The 21,136-nt window shown below is 35.5% G+C and overlaps 2 protein-coding genes across 4 annotated transcripts; one reads left to right on the plus strand and one right to left on the minus strand.

The window, feature by feature from the left end:
* Positions 1 to 284: 284 nt before the first annotated feature.
* On the plus strand, positions 285 to 6,601 carry klhdc2 (kelch domain containing 2). Of its 3 annotated transcripts, none has more exons than XM_034857492.1 (14): positions 285 to 397; positions 1,068 to 1,362; positions 1,464 to 1,543; positions 1,631 to 1,748; positions 1,944 to 2,056; positions 2,230 to 2,314; positions 2,490 to 2,573; positions 2,805 to 2,885; positions 3,022 to 3,080; positions 4,313 to 4,422; positions 4,509 to 4,581; positions 4,727 to 4,814; positions 4,928 to 4,980; positions 5,063 to 6,601. In XM_034857492.1, the coding sequence occupies exons 2-14, from the start codon at positions 1,096 to 1,098 to the stop codon at positions 5,184 to 5,186; spliced, it is 1,335 nt and encodes a 444-aa protein (XP_034713383.1). In that variant the 5' UTR covers positions 285 to 397; positions 1,068 to 1,095; the 3' UTR covers positions 5,187 to 6,601. The 3 variants fall into 3 exon arrangements, with proteins under 3 accessions (XP_034713383.1, XP_034713384.1, XP_034713385.1); XM_034857493.1 differs by having other exon boundaries at positions 289 to 397; positions 1,071 to 1,362; XM_034857494.1 differs by lacking the exon at positions 285 to 397 and adding an exon at positions 583 to 809.
* Positions 5,400 to 21,131, minus strand: LOC117935365 (nuclear export mediator factor NEMF-like). The gene is made up of 32 exons (XM_034857487.1): positions 20,941 to 21,131; positions 20,757 to 20,825; positions 20,258 to 20,360; positions 19,824 to 19,949; positions 19,542 to 19,690; positions 19,348 to 19,415; positions 19,160 to 19,249; positions 18,943 to 19,016; positions 18,769 to 18,839; positions 18,589 to 18,664; positions 18,318 to 18,458; positions 17,919 to 18,127; positions 17,655 to 17,828; positions 17,504 to 17,567; positions 17,211 to 17,299; positions 16,983 to 17,086; positions 16,820 to 16,882; positions 16,611 to 16,723; positions 15,288 to 15,345; positions 15,107 to 15,165; positions 14,906 to 15,026; positions 14,555 to 14,819; positions 14,380 to 14,422; positions 14,222 to 14,271; positions 13,947 to 14,088; positions 13,390 to 13,467; positions 13,022 to 13,222; positions 12,880 to 12,915; positions 12,560 to 12,666; positions 12,436 to 12,479; positions 12,271 to 12,350; positions 5,400 to 6,825 (listed from the first exon to the last, which is right to left on the minus strand). Exons 1-32 carry the CDS (start codon positions 20,997 to 20,999, stop codon positions 6,748 to 6,750), a joined length of 3,204 nt encoding a protein of 1,067 aa, XP_034713378.1. The 5' UTR covers positions 21,000 to 21,131; the 3' UTR covers positions 5,400 to 6,747.
* Positions 21,132 to 21,136: the final 5 nt, after the last annotated feature.

Raw genomic sequence — 21,136 nt, forward strand, 5'->3', positions numbered from 1 at the left:
ATACAGAATTGATATGTTAAAAACCATGCCCTTTGCCAATCATTGCCACTAAAACTTATTCTAAAAAAATTTTCCTCTAGGAGTAATTTTCCTTTTCCCATAAAATGTCAACACAATTTATCCTCAAAGAAGATTCTTGAAATCGATTACTTTTCAATAGATGGGATACCATGGGGGTGTAACACCAGGGAAATGTACAAGAAATTATAAAATAAAACAAAGACCTCCTGATTTCTTTAAAATATTGTTTGGAATTATATGACTTTGGGGCTGTATGCCGACCTTATCAAGATGGCGGATTTAAGAAGTCGACAACTTCCGGTCGTGCCCCTAAAACACTTGGATGACCTCATATATATGGCGTTTTGAAATTTGCAGGATAAACAAACATCTTAAGGTAAAGACGGCTGCAATTCATTTACACCCAGAACTGCAATTGCATGTTACAGTTATATTGGACACTAACGTGACCAATATAATGTTAGACCATGTTTTGTATTTTCAAGTTTACAAACGTTCTGTAACGTTAGCTAGCCGATTTAGCTAGCTAACTGACGAACAGCTGTGACCAGTAGTTTGGGGGTATTTTAAACACATAGCTAGCTACATTGGTTGTTCTGGAGATTTACCTTCTTTCTCAGATAAAGCCTAAGCTAACAGCACATTGTTGTTGCTAGTAACCTAAAGAGATGAGCTTGTAAAGTAGGTCAGCAGTTATCGAACTACCAGCTATCGTTATATGTCCTGCATTAGCAGAATTCAAGCTTGCTAGCTAACAAAGTGACTAAAAGAGGACCAAACAATTGGAGGTGTGAATGTTAGCGTTACGTTAGTATGAACTAGCTAGCTTACTTCAACAGAGAACATTTTCCCCCTATTTTCATATGACTAGCTGAACATACTTTCCGGACCTCCAGTGTTTTGAATATGGGTATTTCTTTCTGTTCGCCTATTTTAAATTCGATTATTGTAAAAAAAAAACTAGCTAACTTCTTTAAATAATCCTGTCAGCAGTAACCTAGCTAGCTAGATGTTTTTTTTGTCTTTCTCGCTTCTTGCCATGACAGCAGACACGAGAGACACATAGCAGAGATAATGGCAGAGATGGAGGAAGACATTGGAGATCTGCCAGCCGAAGAGGATGACAATGACTCCGACAGAGAAGACGATGAAAGACTGTTTGCTTGGATGGTAAATGACGATATGGATGAAGAAGAGGAAGATGAGGACGAGGAGGTGGAGGATGAACAGCCCTTGGACACTGAAGCATCCGAATCGTTTGAGTTAGATACCCCAGCTGAGCGCAGTGGTCATATAGCTGTGGTTGACGGAAACATCATGTATGTTTGGGGTGGATACAAGGTAAGGAGTTTATTAGCTAGAGCTACATGTCTTAAAAAATGCATTTTTACTACAGTCTACATATTTACATAGATTACTTTTTTTTTCTCCCTCTGTACAAGAATGCTCAAAACCACGGATTCTTTGACTTGTATCTGCCAAGAAATGAGATCTGGACGTACAACATGGAGTCAGGAGTATGGTAATAGCTGTTACATTTCAGTTGCATATTGATACCCTTGTCATCACCACTACATCTAAGTTATAAACAAAACCTAAATGTTCACAGGACAAAACATTTAGCCGGAGGTAACCTGCACACATCCATGTCAGGCAGCTGCGGGGTGTGTGTTGATGGAGTCCTCTACTTATTTGGAGGTCATCACGCCAGGGGAAACACAAATAGGGTACTGTGTGTGTGTGTGTGTGTGTGTGTGTGTGTGTGTGTGTGTGTGTTAACATCCTCCGTTATATTCAAATTACTGCCCTATGGTTAATTATAACACTGAAGCATGTCAGTCTGCTGTTTTGCGATTATATTTCAGAATATTATACATATTTCAGACTATTTATAGTATTTTATTTTGTACTATGCTTTGCAGATTTACCGCCTGCCACTGAGAGCTCCCAGCTTAGTTTGGGAGGAAATGAGGGATCTTAAAGGACTCCCTCCATCCTGCAAAGACAAGCTTGGTTGCTGGGTTCAGAAGAACAAGTGAGTAATGACTTCCTTCTGGCACACTTCAGAAAATGTTAATGTGGCCATCAAGTTTGGGCCACCTGATCACATTAGCCATAGTATGGGTGGTTAATACAAAATAATAAATGAATAAGAGTAGTCACAGAATATCTATTTTAAGGGAGTTTTGTCTTACCTTGTTTTCACAGACTTATATTCTTTGGTGGCTATGGCTACGCTGCTCAAGGACTTCATCAAGGGACTTTTGAATATGATGAATCATCTTCACTTGTGGTCTGTAAAGAAAAATCCTCTTCATGTGCTTTTTAAGTGTTAGGCCATTTGGCATTGTATATTTCCAAATTTGATAAGTTTAAACGACAATCTTTCATAGCTGGAGTGTCTATTTCCTTTAAAGTCAATTTTATTACATTGGACCAAAATATATTTAATCTGTTTGCTGCTGCAGTGGGACAGCCCTGGACGAGGCTGGAACAACCACATCCACATCCTGGACCTGGAGACATCAATATGGAGCCAACCCAACACCAAGGTAAACACATCCACAGACGCTACCAATATGACCTCACACAGTGTAATCACGCACATCGCATGCAGGCACGTGTTGAGAGCCAACCCACTGTCCAATAGCAACAAAAGCCTCATCCACTTAAACCAGTCTCTTACATTTTTATCCATTGTCCCTGCCTTTATCCTGCCATAATCAGTTTTTCCTCTGACTCCTGAAATGATGTATTCTCTCTATTGGTATGTCCTGATGTAGGGGAACACCCCATCGCCCAGGGCAGCTCATGCTTGTGCCACAGTTGGTAACAGAGGCTATGTGTTTGGGGGAAGATACAAAGTAAGGACATTAAAACTAGGAATTTAAGATTTGGGCCTGTTAAGCCTTTTTTTGTCAATTCTTGTCATACGGTTAATTTCACCTACCTTTTCACTATAAATGATTGTTTCCTACTCCCATATCTTTTGGTCCACAGAACTATAGACTAAATGACCTGTATTACATTGACCTGGACACATGGGAGTGGCATGAAATGTAAGTATTGTTTCTTATAATAATATCCAGAATGAAATGGGCATTTGCTATTTTACACTAAAAAACATCTTTATATCAGGTCATCTTTTGCAAATGGACAATCTAACATGCTTAAAAAGTTATACATCTCTCTTCCACTTGTTCCATTGGAACATGCTTACCCTTGAGCATTCTCTTAATTGTACAAGTGCTGATTCAGCAGTATTCATAGTATTGCTATTTTAATAAGTTTTTCTTTTACATTGAAAGTCATGGAGCAAACTTTAAATCCTCTTCATGCTTCTTCCACTTCTAAATGCTACTGTTCCCACACACTTTCACCCACAGATGTCATTCAAACTTTAAACTGTTTACAAAATATTCAGCTATTTGAATTCAGCTATTTGATATATTTTTTTGTTTTATCACTGTTGAAGTTTAGTGCTTCTTTAGGCTTTTTCTGCAGATTAAGCCCCAGGTTCATTACGCAGTCCAGGCTGGCGCTTTTCATGATTTTTTTTCAACATACTATACTTTGAGTTTTTTCAACATTCTATACTAATAATCTTTTCAATATGAATTCTTTGGTGGCATACTGGCTCAGTAGCACTACTGGTTAGCACGACTGCTACTTTTTTATCACTTTTTCAACGTACTATACTTTGACTTTTTGCAACATACTATGACTTTTTTTTTACATGTAATACTATGACCTTTTTATCACTTTTTTAGACATACTATACTATGACAATTTTTGAGATACTATACTTTAATTTCTTTCGACATACTGTAAAATGACTCAATCACTTTTTTTGACATACTTTTCATAATACAATACTATGACTTTTCATAACTTTTTTCAACTTACCATATTGTGACTTTTTTTGACATAATATACTATTACTTTTTTATCACTTTTTTCGACATACTGTTTTTTTCATAATTTTTGACATAATATACCATTACTTTTTTAATGAGCTTTTTTTGACATGCTATACCATGACTTTTTTTCAACATGCTATGCTATACATACATGCTATGGCTTTTTTTTCATCTTAAAATATTCTACATTTCAATGAATTTTGTACTAATAAAACATTCCCAGTTTTCCAACTATTGTCTCTACTTCACCTACCTACGCAATTAGGCCAGCAATCCAATTTAGCTTTTCAGCATTCACAAGCATTTTCTGCAGGAAATGCATTTTCTAGTTGTGTTTCTTGCTCTAATGTTCCCCTCTGACCTGGTTGCAGGAGCGTTCCCCAGCAGGGTCCTCTGGGCCGGTCTTGGCACTCCTTTACTCCTGTGTCACCAGACCACATCTTCTTATTTGGAGGTTTTACCACAGACAGAGAGACACTGAGTGAGTCTGACACTTGTTTTGGAGTACCACATAATCCCTCTCCACCTCAAAATGGTCGCTGGTCTTACAGAGTTATCTGTTTTCAGGTGATGCTTGGCTGTACTATGTAAGCAAAAATGAATGGAAGCCTTTCAAACACAGTCACACAGAAAGTCCAAGGTAATCCTCTCATCTTGCTTTGAACACTGTGTGCTTGGAGACTAAGGTTCAGCTAAATGACTCTGAGGGATGTCCACTCATTTGGGTGTGTGTCTATGAGCAACATAGTGTACGACAATTCTTGACACTTTGCTTTGTATTTCAGGCTGTGGCACACGGCATGCTCCGGTCCTGATGGAGAGGTGTTTGTGTTTGGAGGGTGTGCCAACAACCTGTTGTCTCATCACAGAGCGGTAAGCTGCAAGTCACAATAAATATCTATATTTAAAATTTAAAAAAATGTTGACATGCATTACAATCTTTTTTTTTTTTAACCAAATTTGACTCCTTTATGTTTATTCGACAGGCTCACAGTAACGAGTTACTGGTTTTTAATGTTCAGCCCAAATCACTAGTACGGTAAGTGTTATTTTATACCTGAAGCTGAGATGTTCTCTTTTTTATTATTTTGTGCTTATATTTTCCTGTCCCAACTCTTCAGGTTCTGTATGGAAGCCGTTCTGCAGCACAGGGAGCGTTTGTCTAGTTACTGGGACTGCTTGCCTAAACACCTCCTACACAGCCTCAAACAGAGAATGGCACGTGTCAACACACTGGGCTCCTAGGCTAAGAGGAAACTGTGAATCTAGTCCAGAGGTTTATAGGAGTGTGTGTATGTATGTATGTATGAGAGGAGTGTTGCTCTCAAAGCAGGTAGTCCTATTTGAGCATTAGTTTAATGTGTGTGGACATATTTAAAAAACGCTCTAAGCAATATTGAACAGCTGTGTAACTGCCAGCATTAATGTTCACAGGCCATCCATGTCCTGTTTGTGACCTTTTTTGTATATTTTCTTATAAGTCAAACTTTTGCAAAGCCAGTAAACTTTTGGTGGTGTAGCAATGCAGATGATGCACAGCACAGCAAAAGAGAGCAGAAAATCTAGAAAAATCAAATTTCTTTGCTAAGCATACATTATTCTGCAAAGCCAAAATATAATGGCATTGTTTTTATTTACGTTTTCCAAGATAAATGAATGGCTACTTCTGTGCTGGATAAGTCAACTTGATTAAGATAAAATATGTTTGTCAGCATTTAGTAACTAAGTAAAGTGATGTTATGACTGTGCCTCTGTGTTTAAGAGAGGTTTTCTTGTTTGATGCTCACAAAAATATATTCTATCTTGTTAATACAAGGTGTTAATATTGTACTAGGCAGAAAAGTAGTAGATACAGTACTTGCCTAAACTTAGATTATGAACAAAAAAACAGAATCTCATGATCAGTTTCATGAAAACCATAGAAAGAAACCCTGTGAGTAATTACTGTGTTATGGGGGCTAGTGTGGCAAATAGTTTGGAAATTGGGCAGGACTTTCCTTTCCTCCACAAGATTGTAGCACATTGTGTAGGTATACCCAAGAGTGAAAGAAAGACTCTTGGATAACAACCGCCATACTCCAGTCGCTTGACATTGCTGTTTTCAATGGGTTTTCCTAAGAAATGGAACCAACTGAAAATAGTCTGTCTTAACACTAAACAGAGTGGTGCAAGGCTGAAACATGTTTGCTTTAACAGTGCATAATTTTAGGGAGCCTGTTGCTATAATGATTACTTTAACTGTTTGTTTGGCACCATCTTTAATACAGATGTTTGTTAAATCTTGTAGTTTAAGTTCTCACAGACCTGAAACTAGTGCTTTGTTATGCAAGACTATCTTCTTTGAAGCCCCAGAAATGTAAATTTTTATTTGTGTATTTATATAGTTGAGGAAATGTGATTCTTTTATTTTGAAACAAGCTTTTAAAGCCTTTTTTAAATTGTCATGAATGGCTCCTGTAGCATTTAAATCTTGTTTTAACAAAAACTTAAAACACTACCCTAAGTGTATTGGATGTTGAGCCACGTTGCACTGAAATGCCTAATGTCAGTAGGGCTTTGTTTGTATTTGCCTGATTTGCACAATGTTCCCTTAGTGTTTTTTATTGTAAAATGAAATGGATACTGTTACTTCGTACTCAAAGAATAAACACATACCATAAGTTGTGTTTTTTATTTTATTTGTATAATTAAAATAAAATTGATATCCAACAAGAGAACTATACGCTGATGATCAGATCTTAACCGGTACTGCTCATGCTTGAAATGCAGATGGAGTTGGCCATGTCACCCTCTCTGTTCACCCGTCTCATTTCTTCTTGGCAGCCAGCAGGTTTGGAGCAGACACTTTAACTTTGCCTGGCATGTTTCTGGATAGATCAGTATCCTGCAACACAGAATATTAGGAGATCCAGTTTAAATTCAATTATAAAGAAAAATGGAACTACTGATAAAAAAGTAAGGATAGTATGTTGAAACAAAAAAAGCTATACTGAGTCAAAAGAATTAGTATACTATGTTCAAAAAGGGGATAAAAAAGTCAAAGTATAGCCAGTGGAAATAAGTCATCGTATAGTAGGTGACAAAAGTGAAAGTTGTATAGTATTTTGGAAAAGTCAGTATGTTCAAAAAAGTAGTCTTATAAGATGTCAAAGTCATAGTACAGTGTGTTGAAAAGAGTGATAAAAATGTCATTGTATAGTATGTCGAAAAGACAGGATAGTATGTCAAAAAAGTCAAAGTATGTTCAGAAAAAAGATAGTATAGTAATTTAAAAAAAAAGCTGTATAGCATGTCAAAAAAAGTCATAGTACTGTTATAAATAAATTAAAAAAAAGTTTAAATCATAAAGTACATCATAAACATGTCTTAAATAATATAGTATGTCATATAAAGTCAAAATGTAGTATGTCATAAAAAAAGTCATAAAAGTAATAGTATTGTCATGAACAATTAGTATATTAGTATAGCATGTCAAAAAAGGGATGGAGAAGTCATAGTACATAATATGTCAAAAAAGGTCATAGTACAGCATTTTGAAAGTCATTTAAAAAGCTACAGTCAAAAAAAGTCATAATAAATTATGTCAGAAAAAGTGATAAAAAGTCATAGTATAGTATGTTAAAAACAGTCAGTACAGCATTTTGAAAGTCATAAAAAAGCCATAGTATGTCGAAAAACAGTCATAGTGTAGTATGTTGAAAAGAGTTATACAAAAATTCATAGTATAGTAGGTCATAAAAAGTCACTGTGCAGTATGTCATAAAAATATTATTTTAAAAAAAAATCATAAAGTAGGTCCTAAAAATGTTTTAAATAATAGTATGGTATGTCGTATAAAGTCATAATGTAGTATGTAATAAAAATGCCATATAAAAGTAATAGTATGTCATAAAAATCTTAAAGGAATAGTATAGTATGTCATAAAGTCATTAAATGTCATAGTATAGTATTGTCATAAAAAAATGTATATTAGTATAGCATGTAAAAAAAGGGATGGAGAAGTCATAGTAAAGTATGTTAAAAACAGTCATAGTACAGCATTTTGAAAGTTATAAAAAAGCAATGGAATAGTATGTTGAAAAAAAGAGATAGATAAGTCATAGTATAAAGTATGTCAAAAAAGGTAACAGTCCTCCATTTTGAAAGTCATAAAAAAGCTATAGTCAAAAAAAGTCATAGTAAAGTATGTCAGAAAAAGTGATAAAAAGTCATAGTATAGTATGTTAAAAACAGTCATAGCCTAGTACTGCATTTGAAAGTCATAAAAAAGCCATGGTAAAGTATGTTGAAAAAAAAAAAGAGATAAAAAAAGTTGTACTAGTAAAGTATTTTGAAAAAAGTCATAGAAAGCCATAGTATATTATGTCGAAAAGTCATAGTACACTCTCAGAAAATGAAGTACATAATTGTACCTTTAGGGGTACAATGACTTGTCACTGGGGCTGTACCCTCAAGGGTACAAAAACTGTACCCTTGAGGGTTGCTTGGGAACATATATGTACCTTTTGACCCTCAAAAAGGTTCATATATGTTACTTGAGGTCCAACAATGAGCCATATGGGGTACGTTAGTATAGATTGTACCTTGGGGGACAGAAATGGACCCCTACTGTACCCTTATTTCTGACAGTGTATGTGGAAAAAAGTGATAAAAAAAGTAATTGTATAGTATGTCGAAAAACAGTCATAGTATAGTATGTTGAAAAAAGGGATAAAGAAGTTATAGTATAGTACCGGTATGTCATAAAAGGTCATAGTATAGTATGTCGAAAAAAGTCATAGTATAGTATGTCGAAAAAAGTAATAAAAAGGCAGGGTAATAAAGTAGGTAAACAATCATATTGTAAGATTTCATAAAAAGTCAAAATAGTACTGTGTCATAAAAAAGTCAGTGTAGAATGTAGTATTTTTTAAAACAAAGTACATCAAATTATATAATCTTCGAATTTCATTGTATAGTATATCAAAAATGTCAGTGTAGTAATATAGCAAAAAGTCATGGTATAGTATTATCACAAAAAATTATAAAAAGTCATAGTATAGTATGTCATAAAAATATAATTAAAAAATAAATCATAAAGTAGGTCATAAACATGTCTTAAATAGTGTAGTATGTCATAAAAATGCCATTTAAAAGTAATAGTATGTAATTAAAAGTCATAAAATGTCATAGTATAGTACTGTCATAAAAAATGTGTATATTAGTATAGCATGTCGAAAAACAGATGGAGTAGTCATAGTATATAGCATGTCCAAAAAGGTTATAGTAAAGTATGTCAGAAAAAGTGAAAAAACAGTCATAGTACAGCATTTTGTAAGTCATAAAAAAGCAATGGAATAGTATGTCAAAAAAAGAGATGGATAAGTCATAGTATATACATAGTATGTCATAAAAAGTCATTGTACAGTATGTCATGAAAATATAAGTTAAAAAAATCAAAAAGTAGGTCATAAACATGTATTAAATAATAATATAGTATGTCATATAAAGTCATAATGTAGTATGTCATAAAAATGCCATATAAAAGTAATAGTAAGTCATAAAAATTTCAAAGGAATAGTATAGTATGTCATAAACAGTCATAAATGTCATAGTATATTATGGTCATAAAAAATTATTCGTCGTATGTCGAAAAAACTCATTGTATAGCATGTTGAAAAAAATTATACAAAAGCCATAGTATAGTGTTTTGAAAAAGAATCAGTATACTATGTTCAAAAAGGCAATAAAAAAAAGTAAAAGTATAGTAATTGGAAATAAGTCATAGTAAAGTATGTTGAAAAGATTGATAAAAAAGTAATTGTATAGTACATCAAAAAAGGTGATATAGTATGTCAAAAAAGTCACAGTATAGTATGTCAAAAATTTCAAAATATGTTGAAAAAAGTGATAAAAAAAGTCGTATTGTATTTTGGAAAAATCATAGTATAGTATTTAAAAAAAAGTCATAGTATAGTATGTCTAAAAAAGTTTTAAAAAAGCCACGGTATAGTGTTTTGAAAAAAAGTCATAGTATAGTATGTCGAAAAAGGTGATTAAAAAAAGTCATAGCAAAGTATGTTGGAAAAAGTCAAAAAAGCCACAGTATAGTATTTAAAAAAAAAAAATCATTGTATAGTATGTCAGAAACAGTGATAAAAAAGTCACAGTATAGTATGTCGAAATAAAGTGATAAAAAGTCATAGTATAGTATGGTGAAAAAAGTCACAGTATAGTATGTTGAGCATGTCAAAAAAGGGATGAAGAAATAATAGTATATAGTATGTCAAAAAAGGTCATAGTACTGCATTTTGAAAGTCATAAAAAAGCTACAGTCGAAAAAAGTCATAGTAAGGTATGTCAGAAAAAGTGATAAAAAGTCATAGTATACTATGTTAAAAACAGTCATAGTACAGCATTTGAAAGTCATAAATTTTTACGTTGAAAAGAGTTATAAAAAAGTCAGAGTATAGGATGATGAAAAAAGGGAAAAAGAAGTTATAGTATAGTACCGGTATGTCAAAAAATGCCATGGTATAGTATATCGAAAAAAGAGATAAAAAAGTAATACTAGTATAGTATTTTGAAAAAAGTCATAGAAAGCCATAGTATAGTATGTAAAAAAACTCAAAGTATGTGGAAAAAAGTGATAAAAAAAGCAAAAAAACAGTCATAGTATAGTAGGTTGAAAAGAGTTATAAAAAAACTCATAGTATAGCATGTTGAAACAGGGATAAAGAAGTCATAGTATATATATGTCAAAGAAAAGTCATAGTATAGTACGTCAAAAACAGTCATTGTATAGTATGTCGAAAAAATGTTCTAGTATAGTATTTCCAAAAACAGTCATAGTATAGTATGTAAAAAAAACGTCATAGTATAGTATGTTGAAAAAAAGTTCTAGTATAGCATGTTGAAAAAAGGTCATAGTATAGTTAGTATATTGAAAAACAGTCATAGTATAGTATGTCAAAAAAAAGTCATAGTATGTTGAAAAAAAGTCATAGTGTAGTATGTCAAAAAAAAGTTCTAGTAAAGTATGTCGAAAAAAAGTAATAGTATAGTATGTCGAAAAACAGTCATAGTATATAGTATGTCGAAAAAAGTCATAGCATAGTATGTTAAAAAAAGTAATAAAAAAGTCATAGCAGGGTAATAAAGTAGGTAAACAATCATATTATAAGATTTCATAAAAAGTCAAAATAGTACTATAGTATGTCCTAAAAAAGTTAGTGTAGTATGTCTTTGTTTTAAAGTTAAAATAAAGTACATCATATATAATCTCAGAATTTAACTGTAGATTATATCAAAAACGTCAGTGTTGTGATATAGCAAAAAGTCATAGTATAGTATTGTCATAAAAAATTTATAAAAAGTCATAGTATGGTATGTCATAAAAAGTCATTGTACAGTATGTCATAAAAATATTGTTTAAAAAAAAATAAAGTAGCTCATAAACATGTCTTAAATAATAGTATAGTATGTCATATAAAGTAATAATGTATGTTGTAAAATGCCATATAAAAGTAATAGTATGTCATACAAATTTCAAAAGAATAGTATAGTATGTCATAAAAAGTCATAAATGTCATAGTATAGTATTGTCATAAAAAATAATAACGTCATAGTGTAGTATTTCCAAGAAAGTCAGAGTATGGTATGTCAAAAACAGTGATAAAAAAGTCACAGTATAGTATGTTAAAAAATTTGTTAAAAATGTAATTGTATAGTATGTCAAAAAAGTCAAAGTATGCCAAAAAAACTCATTGTATAGCATGTTGAAAAAAACGATAAAATGCCATAGTATAGTGTGTCGAAAAAAAATAAATCAGTATACTATGTTCAAAAAGGCGATAAAAAAAGCTAAAGTATAATAAGTGGACATAAGTCATAGTAAAGTATGTTGAAAAGATTGATAAAAAAGTAATTGTATATTACATCAAAAAAGGTGATAAAAAAAAGTCATCATATAGTATGTCTTAAATAGTCATAGTACAGCATGTCATAAAAATATTTTTTAAATCATAAAGTACATCATAAACATAAATAATAGTATAGTATGTCATATAAAGTCATAATGTAGTATGTCATAAAAATGCCATATAAAAGTAATAGTAAGTCATAAAAATTTCAAAGGAATAGTATAGTATGTCATAAAAATGTCTTTGTAATATGCCATAAAATATATTTCTTTTAAAAGTCATGAAGTACATCATAAATATGTAAAATTTTGTATCATAGTACATCATAAAAAATGTCATAAAAAATGTCATAAAAATTCACAGTATGTAGCATGTAATAAAAAGTCATAGTATAGTATGTCATAAAGAAATGCAGTGAACTTCTGTACCTTGACACTGCGGAACAGGTCTTTCTCTCTGGTTGAGGCATCTCTGGCTTTCATGAAGCTTAAAACTGCAGTGCGTGCAGCTGGTAGAAACAAAAAAATAAAAGCAATTCTAAAAGCAACGTTTTTCACTGTAAAAAAAATGTATACTTGAATGGATATTGTTACCTTTTCCTTTCTTCTGAGAACCTGGTGTCAGTTTCACCTTGTGTCTGTGAAAAGCAAATTACTCATTTAGACCCGGCAAGCTTCACTTTGTCTCTTAGCACACCAAAAGGTTGTTTGCGCATACTTGTAGTTGGACAGGGCGGTGTGTGGAGCACAGACTGGCACAGCAAACAGCAGCACATCTTCAGGATGGGGCTGGCCCGACAGAGAGGTGAGCAGATCCTCTGCTTCCTAACGCAGCACAAAGGAAAACTGAAGACTCATGCAGTAGTAAACTCACTGCTGGTTAAAATGAACAAGGCAGAATTAACATGCATTTATACCCAAAATGTTATTTCAATTATAAAAAAAACAACAACATACAAATCAAAGACGGAATAATGATTAATTTCTATTAACTATTGGTAATATTTATCCACAGTCAAAAGTACATTAAGAACCAACCTCTGCTCCAGGATTGTCTTGGTCCACATCATCTTCCTGAAAGAAAAAGAAATAGTTGGTTTTGGGCAGGTAACCTTCTAAACATCAGCAGACAAATATTACATTTCAGACACAGGAATTAGATCTTGATTGTATCCCGTACCTTGTCCTCCTCGGCAAGACCGGTCTCTTCTCCAGGCGGTTTCTCCTCATCACCCTCACCTCCTCCTGTTACTGCGGCCTCCACATTACGAGGTTTCGGGGGTTGTTTCTGAGGCGCTGCTTTCCTGATGGGTTCGTCTCGACCCTTCCCCTTCTTTCCTTTCTTCCCCTTGTCCTTCTCCTCCTTAGTGGAACCCGCTGACTACAGAAGAAAAGCAGTTATACTGTTATGTATTGTGTCAGCCTGGAGGACTGTGCACATGACAACTGTGTAGACCCGAGTTGCAGTTCCTACTAAATGTTGCAGATGGTGAAGCTCTCATGTGTAACGGCTGTGTATCGAGGGTTATTTTTTTTTGTCATGCTCACCCCGAGCAGTTGCATCATCAGCTCCCTGTCCTCTTCATCCTGGTCCTTGTACTTCTCTTTGATCTTCTTTAACTTGTTCTGCGGTGACAACAGACAGAAACCAGATTGATCCATCAAATAAATTCACTATGACATGTAACATAATGGTAAGGTCTTGGCTCTATCAGAGATGTTGATCAGTCATGTCTTGAATACATGTTATATTTTGTTTCGGCTTTTGATGCCGTTTAAATCCATTTCGTGATATGATAGAAAATATGACTTATTGTAGCTGCAGATTTGAAAAAGAAAAACATGGTTCCTACTCATGCTTTTAATAATTATACTGGTGTTGTTTGCCTTTTAGTCCATTGTAAATTGATTTTGCTTTGTTATAGGTTTTATTTCTTTTGTGTATGTTTAGTCTTGAATTTGGTATTTTTCTAATGTAAATTGTATCTCCTATCGAAAAATGTATGAACTGTTAAGCACCATGTATTGACAAAGGTATTATTGTTACTTTCTTTTAGATTTGGTCTTAAGAACAGAACATCTGATCTTATCATCTCCTCTCTCACCTTCTGGCCTCTCTTCGGTGGCTGCTGGGAGGGAACTCCTCCACCTTTGGATCCCTGATCGACTGCTGATCCAGCAGATGAAATCTCAGTCTTCTCCTCAGTGTCGCATCCTTCCTGTTTCTGCTTCTTCTTCTTCTCTTCTCTAGTGGCAAAGATAAAAACCAACCACATGTCTCAACACTACCTGTGAATAAAAGCCTGAAAGTTTGTGGTATGGGCTTAACAGGAAGTAGTACATGCTAACTGTTTGTTGTTATTTTACATCATTCACTCACCTTCTCTGCTTGGCAGTCATGTGTTTCCTCCCTTGTGAGTCTACTTCAACCTGAAGAGAAAGACATCAACACGAGTTTAAAGTGTTATGCCTTCATGATTTCACTTAGAGGAAATTGCTGCAATATACTGGATGTGGCCTAACATGGCAACTAATTACCTGAGATATCACTTCCTTTTTGAAACCAGGGTTCTGAGTATTCCTAGAAATTAGGAGAGACACTTTTATTAAGTACCATTCATTGCTGGGTGCAAGGATGGAACTATAAGGCCTGTAGAAAGCAGGACAAGGCCTTTCTTTTATTATAGTGTTAGCATTGTAGTGTTAACATTACCTGCTGGGCTGTAAATGAGAGAGGGAGATGGTCGTATCTGGAAAGCTGAATTCTTCATTTTCTTCATTCTTCATCTCCTTCTCCTCACTGCTGTCTTCCTCTCCATCCTCTTCTCGCTCTGCCTCCATGTCGTCCTCTTCAGGAACAGCAGCCAGTTCTCCTCTCGCACCATCCTCCCCCTCAACCCCCTTTTTAAGCTGCTTTACCGTCTCTCCATGTCCTCCCGCCCCTTCCTCACCCTGATCTTCATTACTGCTGTCATCACCTGCAGAGGCAACAGAATCAGTACCAACACTCGACTGTCATGTTGCATACACAGTAAATAGAAGCAATCATTTTAGTATCTGCTACCTATCAGCTCCTCTCCCTCCTCTAACAGCTCAGCAGTTCTGGATGTGACGTCCTCCATGTCCTCCTCTATAGTCTTCACCTTTCTCTCCCCTCGGTGCCGAAACACACTCTGCTCATCGACCTGCACGCACACCAGCATTAAACGTCATTGTTTCAATACTAAGATTTGAACATGAACTCACAGCTCACAATGGGATTTACCTTGAAGAGGAATCCGAAGCCCATTATCAAGTAAGAAGGTGGCAAAAAGTTTTTCTTTCCTGCAGAGAAATGTGTCAAATGTTAGTTCCTCTGTTAGACATCATCATTAGCATTTAAACTTTTAATATTTTACTCTGGTGCCTTATGGAATGATTGGAACGGAAATTTTAGTGTATCATACCTCTGATCATAAAACTTCCGGTGGTCAGGTACTCTCCAGTGGGAGCTGTTTTAGACACCTGAACACAAATAAGTGATACAACACCGCTTATTAGGAATAAATGCCAACATTTTAACATTTGATACACTGTAGAAATATGATTAAATCATTTTGCTGATTGTAGACTATTTCTCCCCCATGTCTAATAACACACTCTGAAACTGTATGTTCCTCTGTGGAGTTTTCACAGAGTTTCTAGTGGCAATACGGAGCAATAGAAAAATGTTTTTATAGATTGGTCCCCTTTTTTGTAAGTAACATGTCAAGAAGACTTAAGAAGTCAAAAAGGAATGTACACAATGCACAACTGATAATATAAAAAACAGCTTTACAAATATTTGATGAGAAAAATATAATTACACAAATAGTACGCATATATTAGGCCTCAAATATACACACAATGTGTCTTGGTAAGAAACAGTGAATGTGAATATGTGATTACTGTAAGAGTTATAGGACTATACCTCTTACAGTACATTATGGCACACAGTTATAAAATATGTTACAGAATAAAAACTTTTGTACAATATCATGGTAATAAAGAAACAGCAAACATATCCAAATATATTTGGCCTTGTGGCTTGTTAGAAGCTAAATATGCTTCCTTGTTTAAACCTAAACTCTAGCAACCCCTCTAAGCCAGTCACTTCAAAAATGATCAGTCTATAATTTTAATGATAGGTGTATTTGAACAGTGTGAGACAGAATAACAACTAAAAATCAAAAAAAAAAAAAAGTCAAACCTGCTACCCTTTGTTATTCCCAATACAGCCTGTAATAATTTTAAGGTTTTGAGCAATAAACATACTTTGAAAAAAAATAAAAAATCCAGACAAACGCATGTCAAACACATTATAAATTGATTTTCATTTCAATGAGGGAAATAAGTATTTGACCCCTCTGCAAAACATGTTTCAGTACTTGGCGGCAAAACCCTTGTTTGCAATCACAGAGGTCAGACGTTTCTTGTAGTTAGCCACTAGGTTTGCACACATCTCAAGAGGGATATTGTCCCACTCCTCTTTGCAGATCTTAAGTCATTAAGGTTTTGAGTCTGACTTTTGGCAACTTCAGCTCCCTCCACAGATTCTCCATGGGATTAAGGTTTGGAGACTGATTTTTCCACTCTAGGACCTTAATGTGCTTCTTATTGAGCCACTCCATTGGTGCCTTGGTGGCCGTGTATTTTGGGTCATTGTCATGCTGAAATACCCATCCACGACCCAATTTCAATGCCCTGGCTAGGGGAAGGAGGTTCTCATTGATTGATTATTGATAACTGACCTGATGATGATGAACCCACCAAGCGCTGGTAATGATCTTGGCATCCCAGGCAGCACTGTAGCACACAGCCATAGTGCCAGCTTCAGTCAGGGTACGGGGAGGGACGGGGTCACCTGGAGCAGGAAGATTGAGAGGCAGAGACGCTAACAAAAAGTGGAAAAACTAATATCTAGTATGTTCACATAACGGATGGAAATGCACAGGTTTACCTGAAGGGTTCTTGATGACACAGCTAGTCGCTCCATGGAGGTCAGCATGAACATAGACATCACCTGACAAAGTAAAGGCACACGTCAGGGGGTCCGTCAGCCCCGTTTTAAGGGGGCTTACTTTGTAAAGGTAAAAGTGTGTGTATAAAAGTTAATTCATTACCTGCACGGAGGTAGCGTTTGACAATTATCTCGTTCTGCTGCTGATCTCTTCCTGCGATGACAAGATAATTCTCTGAGCTGATGAACCACAAGAACTTCTCAAACCTGCCAAAAGGGGAGGAATGGTTGAGAGAATGAAAGGCTCCACTGCGCATCATGAACATATGTGTAAAAATAATGCATCAAAGTCTGAATATGCATAGGCACAAAATGGTGATGTGTGCCTTACCAGTAGACTTTCCTGGCCTTCTGAATGGTGGTCACAGTCTGAACCTCTTTCAGTGTTTTTTGAGTTTTTTTCTCTGCGGATTTCATAGCCTTGAATGACATGAAAATAACGACTTGTCAACTGGGAAGCTGTCTTGTGTCAATACATTGCAAGCAATGACAAAAACACCAAACAGGTCTTGCTTTGATCTCAAAGACGCTACTTGCTGAGCAAACATGATTTGTGATCATAACCTTTAAAAAGCAGAAATTTCTGAGTTTGCTTATGGACTAAGGCTGAAACAGCTTTCTTACCTTATCTGCTGCTTCCATGGTTTTATGTTCCTTCTTTTCAGCTGTGCGTTTGAAGTCATAGTACCTAAAAAAAAAGCACAATGAGAGGCATCAGCTGTAAAAACAACACCTTCCCCACATAATACTCAAATGGGATTACATCTAAACCTACTTTTTGGCATTGGCATAAGCCGACAGGCCAAGATCCACGTCCACCAACATAGGCTTGTTCCTTTGCACCTTCTTGTTCTGTCCTTTGTCTTTATTTTTGTTTTTCTTCCCTTTCACCTCCAACACATCTTTTTTCTCTTCCTCTTCCTGGTCTTCCTCAGAAACATATGGATTTCTAGAGGGAAAAAAGACATATATGAGCCAAATGCTGAACAATGAGAAAAGTGGTCTGAGGGACTTCAGTTTCTTTATCAGATGGCCTCACTTTAAAAGCATGGTGATATGATTAGTTTGCAGCTTCAGCTCCTTGATGGCGCAGGCCACCGGGTCTCCAGCAGCTTGTGCGTCTTTGACGATAATGCCGATTTCAGTCCAGTCCACCTGATTCGCCAGTGCACTGCGCACCACCTGCAGTGCCCTCTCCACCACAGGCAGGTTCATCTCCACCAGTTCTCCCTTTATTCTGTCCACCTCCTGCAATACGCAAGACAAGATTTCTTGTATTTTAGTTGATGATTTGCCTGACCTGTGTTTGCAAGTTTCAGTTAATTCTTCACAACAGGGCCAACATTAATATTCCACAAATACATACATATGGAAAAGCAAGAGCCATACTGTGCAGCATTTAGAGCACACAAACCTAAACGTTGACAGAAACGCTGACCTGTACTTGGTGCAAGGCCTCCAGTCTCTGCTCGTGGTCCCTTTTAACATTCTCCAACTTCTTCATAGCCTGTTTCTCCTGCTGCAAGGCCTTCATGTCAATCTTCTGACTCTCCATCTTAGAAAAGAATTCATCCACTGCCTACATCAGAGGATCACATTAGATTCATATAAAAAGGGTGAATTCACATTGTAAATGAGAAAAGATCAAAATTCTTTCCTAAACAAAGCATTAAGAACTAAAACCAAAAAGCTGCCATGTTAATATTTACCTTATCAAAAGTATCAAACTCCAAATAGGGGTTCTTTGCATGCTGGGCGAAGAGGAATGGGTGGAATTCATCATATCTGTAAGTAGATATTATTGACATGAATTCATTAACCAGATTATTAAAAAAAACAGATAAAGTATGTATAGTAACTAATTGTGTGTTAAACAAAACTTGATGTACGTGAGCAGTTCTTCAGTGGGTTTGCCAGGGGTTAAGCTTGGTTTCTTCTCACTCTTTTGTATGATGTAACCCTTGAATTAAACAAAGCAGAGCTCGTGAATATAACATGTCTATTACAGCATCCTAAATAACTTGTTTCTTTAAAATAAAGACTGCTTATGAAAGATCCCTTACTTTGCCACTGAAGTTTTCCGTTTTTGCCATATAGGTTTCTGCAATCTCCAGGGCTTCCAGGATTTTAGGTGCAACTGAAAAATCAGTCAGATCAAATACAGTTTTTTTGCAAATAAACAACATTACAAATACATTTAAAAAACAACCAATTTTAAACTTGAACCACTACATCCACTGGTCTGTTGCTGCAATTATACTGCAATCAACTCTTCTATACCTTGGGCAGCATCAACTTGGCTGTCAACTTTGACAGAGCCCGGCAGTCCCACCTCTATCAAACTGTGTTCTATCAGAGTGGATCCATAGGCTGGAGGTGTGTTTGGAAAGGACAAGAAACATGGTTCAGTCTGTTCATTTACTTGATGAAAAAAGTTGTGACTGAGAACTGTTTGTCTGGCTACTTACGAAGGTGAGGGTTCAGGACCCGTTTCACTTGCTCTCCATTCGAAGCTTTGCTGAGGATTTCAGTGAGTCTACATAAAAAAAGCAATAGGAGAGAATTTGTTTTCACTGCTGTAGAAATAATATAGGTTTATTGAAATCGGATAGATGTCCATGTGGTCAACGAAGTCAACAAGCATATGTAAAGATGTGGTTACCGCTCTAAACTGATGAGAGCTTCAGGCGGTCGGGCACTCTCCACATGGTACCGCTCTCTAACAGCAATCTTAACATCTTCTGCCTCTGCTGTACGAAACCGCAGCAGGTTCAGGATGGTGTACTCATGATCTGCAAGAATGACGTTACCCTGAGGATGGATAAGACACAGACCAACAAATGCACACATACACAAACACATTGGCATATATCAATGTCCTGGTTTGGCATCAGGGTTGATATGATCAGAAGTTTGATATACACATCTCACAATGTTTTCTCACCCTGTCATACAGTTCAATAATCAGATGGTAGGCAGCCTCATCTGAGCCAAACTGGATGTCAACAATCCTGTCAATCCCAAGCTGCTTAATTTGGGTCAACCGCCGTGACTTCAGGTGTTTTCGACACTATGGAGAAAGATGCTTTTAACATTTGGTTTCCTCACAACTAATACATAAATAATCAAATCCGGAACAGTCACAATAACAAGAAGATTGTACTGACATTGACATAAATATCAAATTCCTTTAGGTTTATAAAAGAAACACAGTCAAACTGTCTGTCAATGAAACAACGGAATGTAATTCTCAATGAACTGTGACTTGAATCACAAATCAACATTTTTTAAAAGCCTAAAATATGGTTAGAAATATATAGTAATTATAAAACAAAAACAAAGTTGGTCAATGTTTTTCAATAAGCAAGATGTTCTTACTTTCATTGCAAAGCCCGAAGGCATCATGTTCTTGGGCCATTCAAAGTCTGTGGAGTGAATACGACTCCCAGACTCAATCAGGAGAATAGCTTTGCTGTCAGGCCTGAGACAAATATGACACTGAGTTATATATACTGACTGAAAGTGGTGGAATTTAACAAAGTATATTTAGTAGGTGCTGTACTGTACTACAATTTTGAGGGTCGTGTACTTTACTTAGGTACTACTGTTTCATGCTTCTTGTTTTTACTTGTCCTCCACTACATGTCAGAGGAAAATACTGTACTTTTTACATACACATTTGGTGAGCTAAAACAATATCAGTGGCCCTGTCAGTTAATAATACTTTCGTATACTTAAATCCCATTTCATGGATAATACTTCTTTACTAATTATACTAACAATGTTGCATACAGAACTTATATTTGTAATTGGAGTATATTTATGCCATATCATTACAGTGAAACTGTTGGAGGCAAGTTATTCAAACTGTCCTTACTTTTGCAGACGGATGAGATACGTCTTGGTGTCGATGTCGTACACGTTGTTTACTCTCATGCCAATGTAGCTGTGATAGAATGATGCAAAATAAATGAAAGCTGATCATTTGTAGACAAATCCACATTACCAATAGTTAGCTTAGCCACCGGCTTGCTAGAGGCAATAACACATATGTCACCTACTTGGCATTGATCTCGGCAATAACTGCCCTGATATCCACGGTGGTGAATCTTGTTTTCATGGTGACCGAAAACCTGTCAACTATTAAAAAGAAAGGTAAACACTGATAAATTCACATTTCTGGTGCAACATCAGCAAGGAAAACATGCAGGGAATACTGAACATGCGCACAAGGGATAGGTTTTTACGGAAGCCGAC

The sequence above is a fragment of the Etheostoma cragini genome, chromosome 20, assembly GCF_013103735.1.
Source record: "Etheostoma cragini isolate CJK2018 chromosome 20, CSU_Ecrag_1.0, whole genome shotgun sequence".
NCBI classification, from domain to species: domain Eukaryota; kingdom Metazoa; phylum Chordata; class Actinopteri; order Perciformes; family Percidae; genus Etheostoma; species Etheostoma cragini.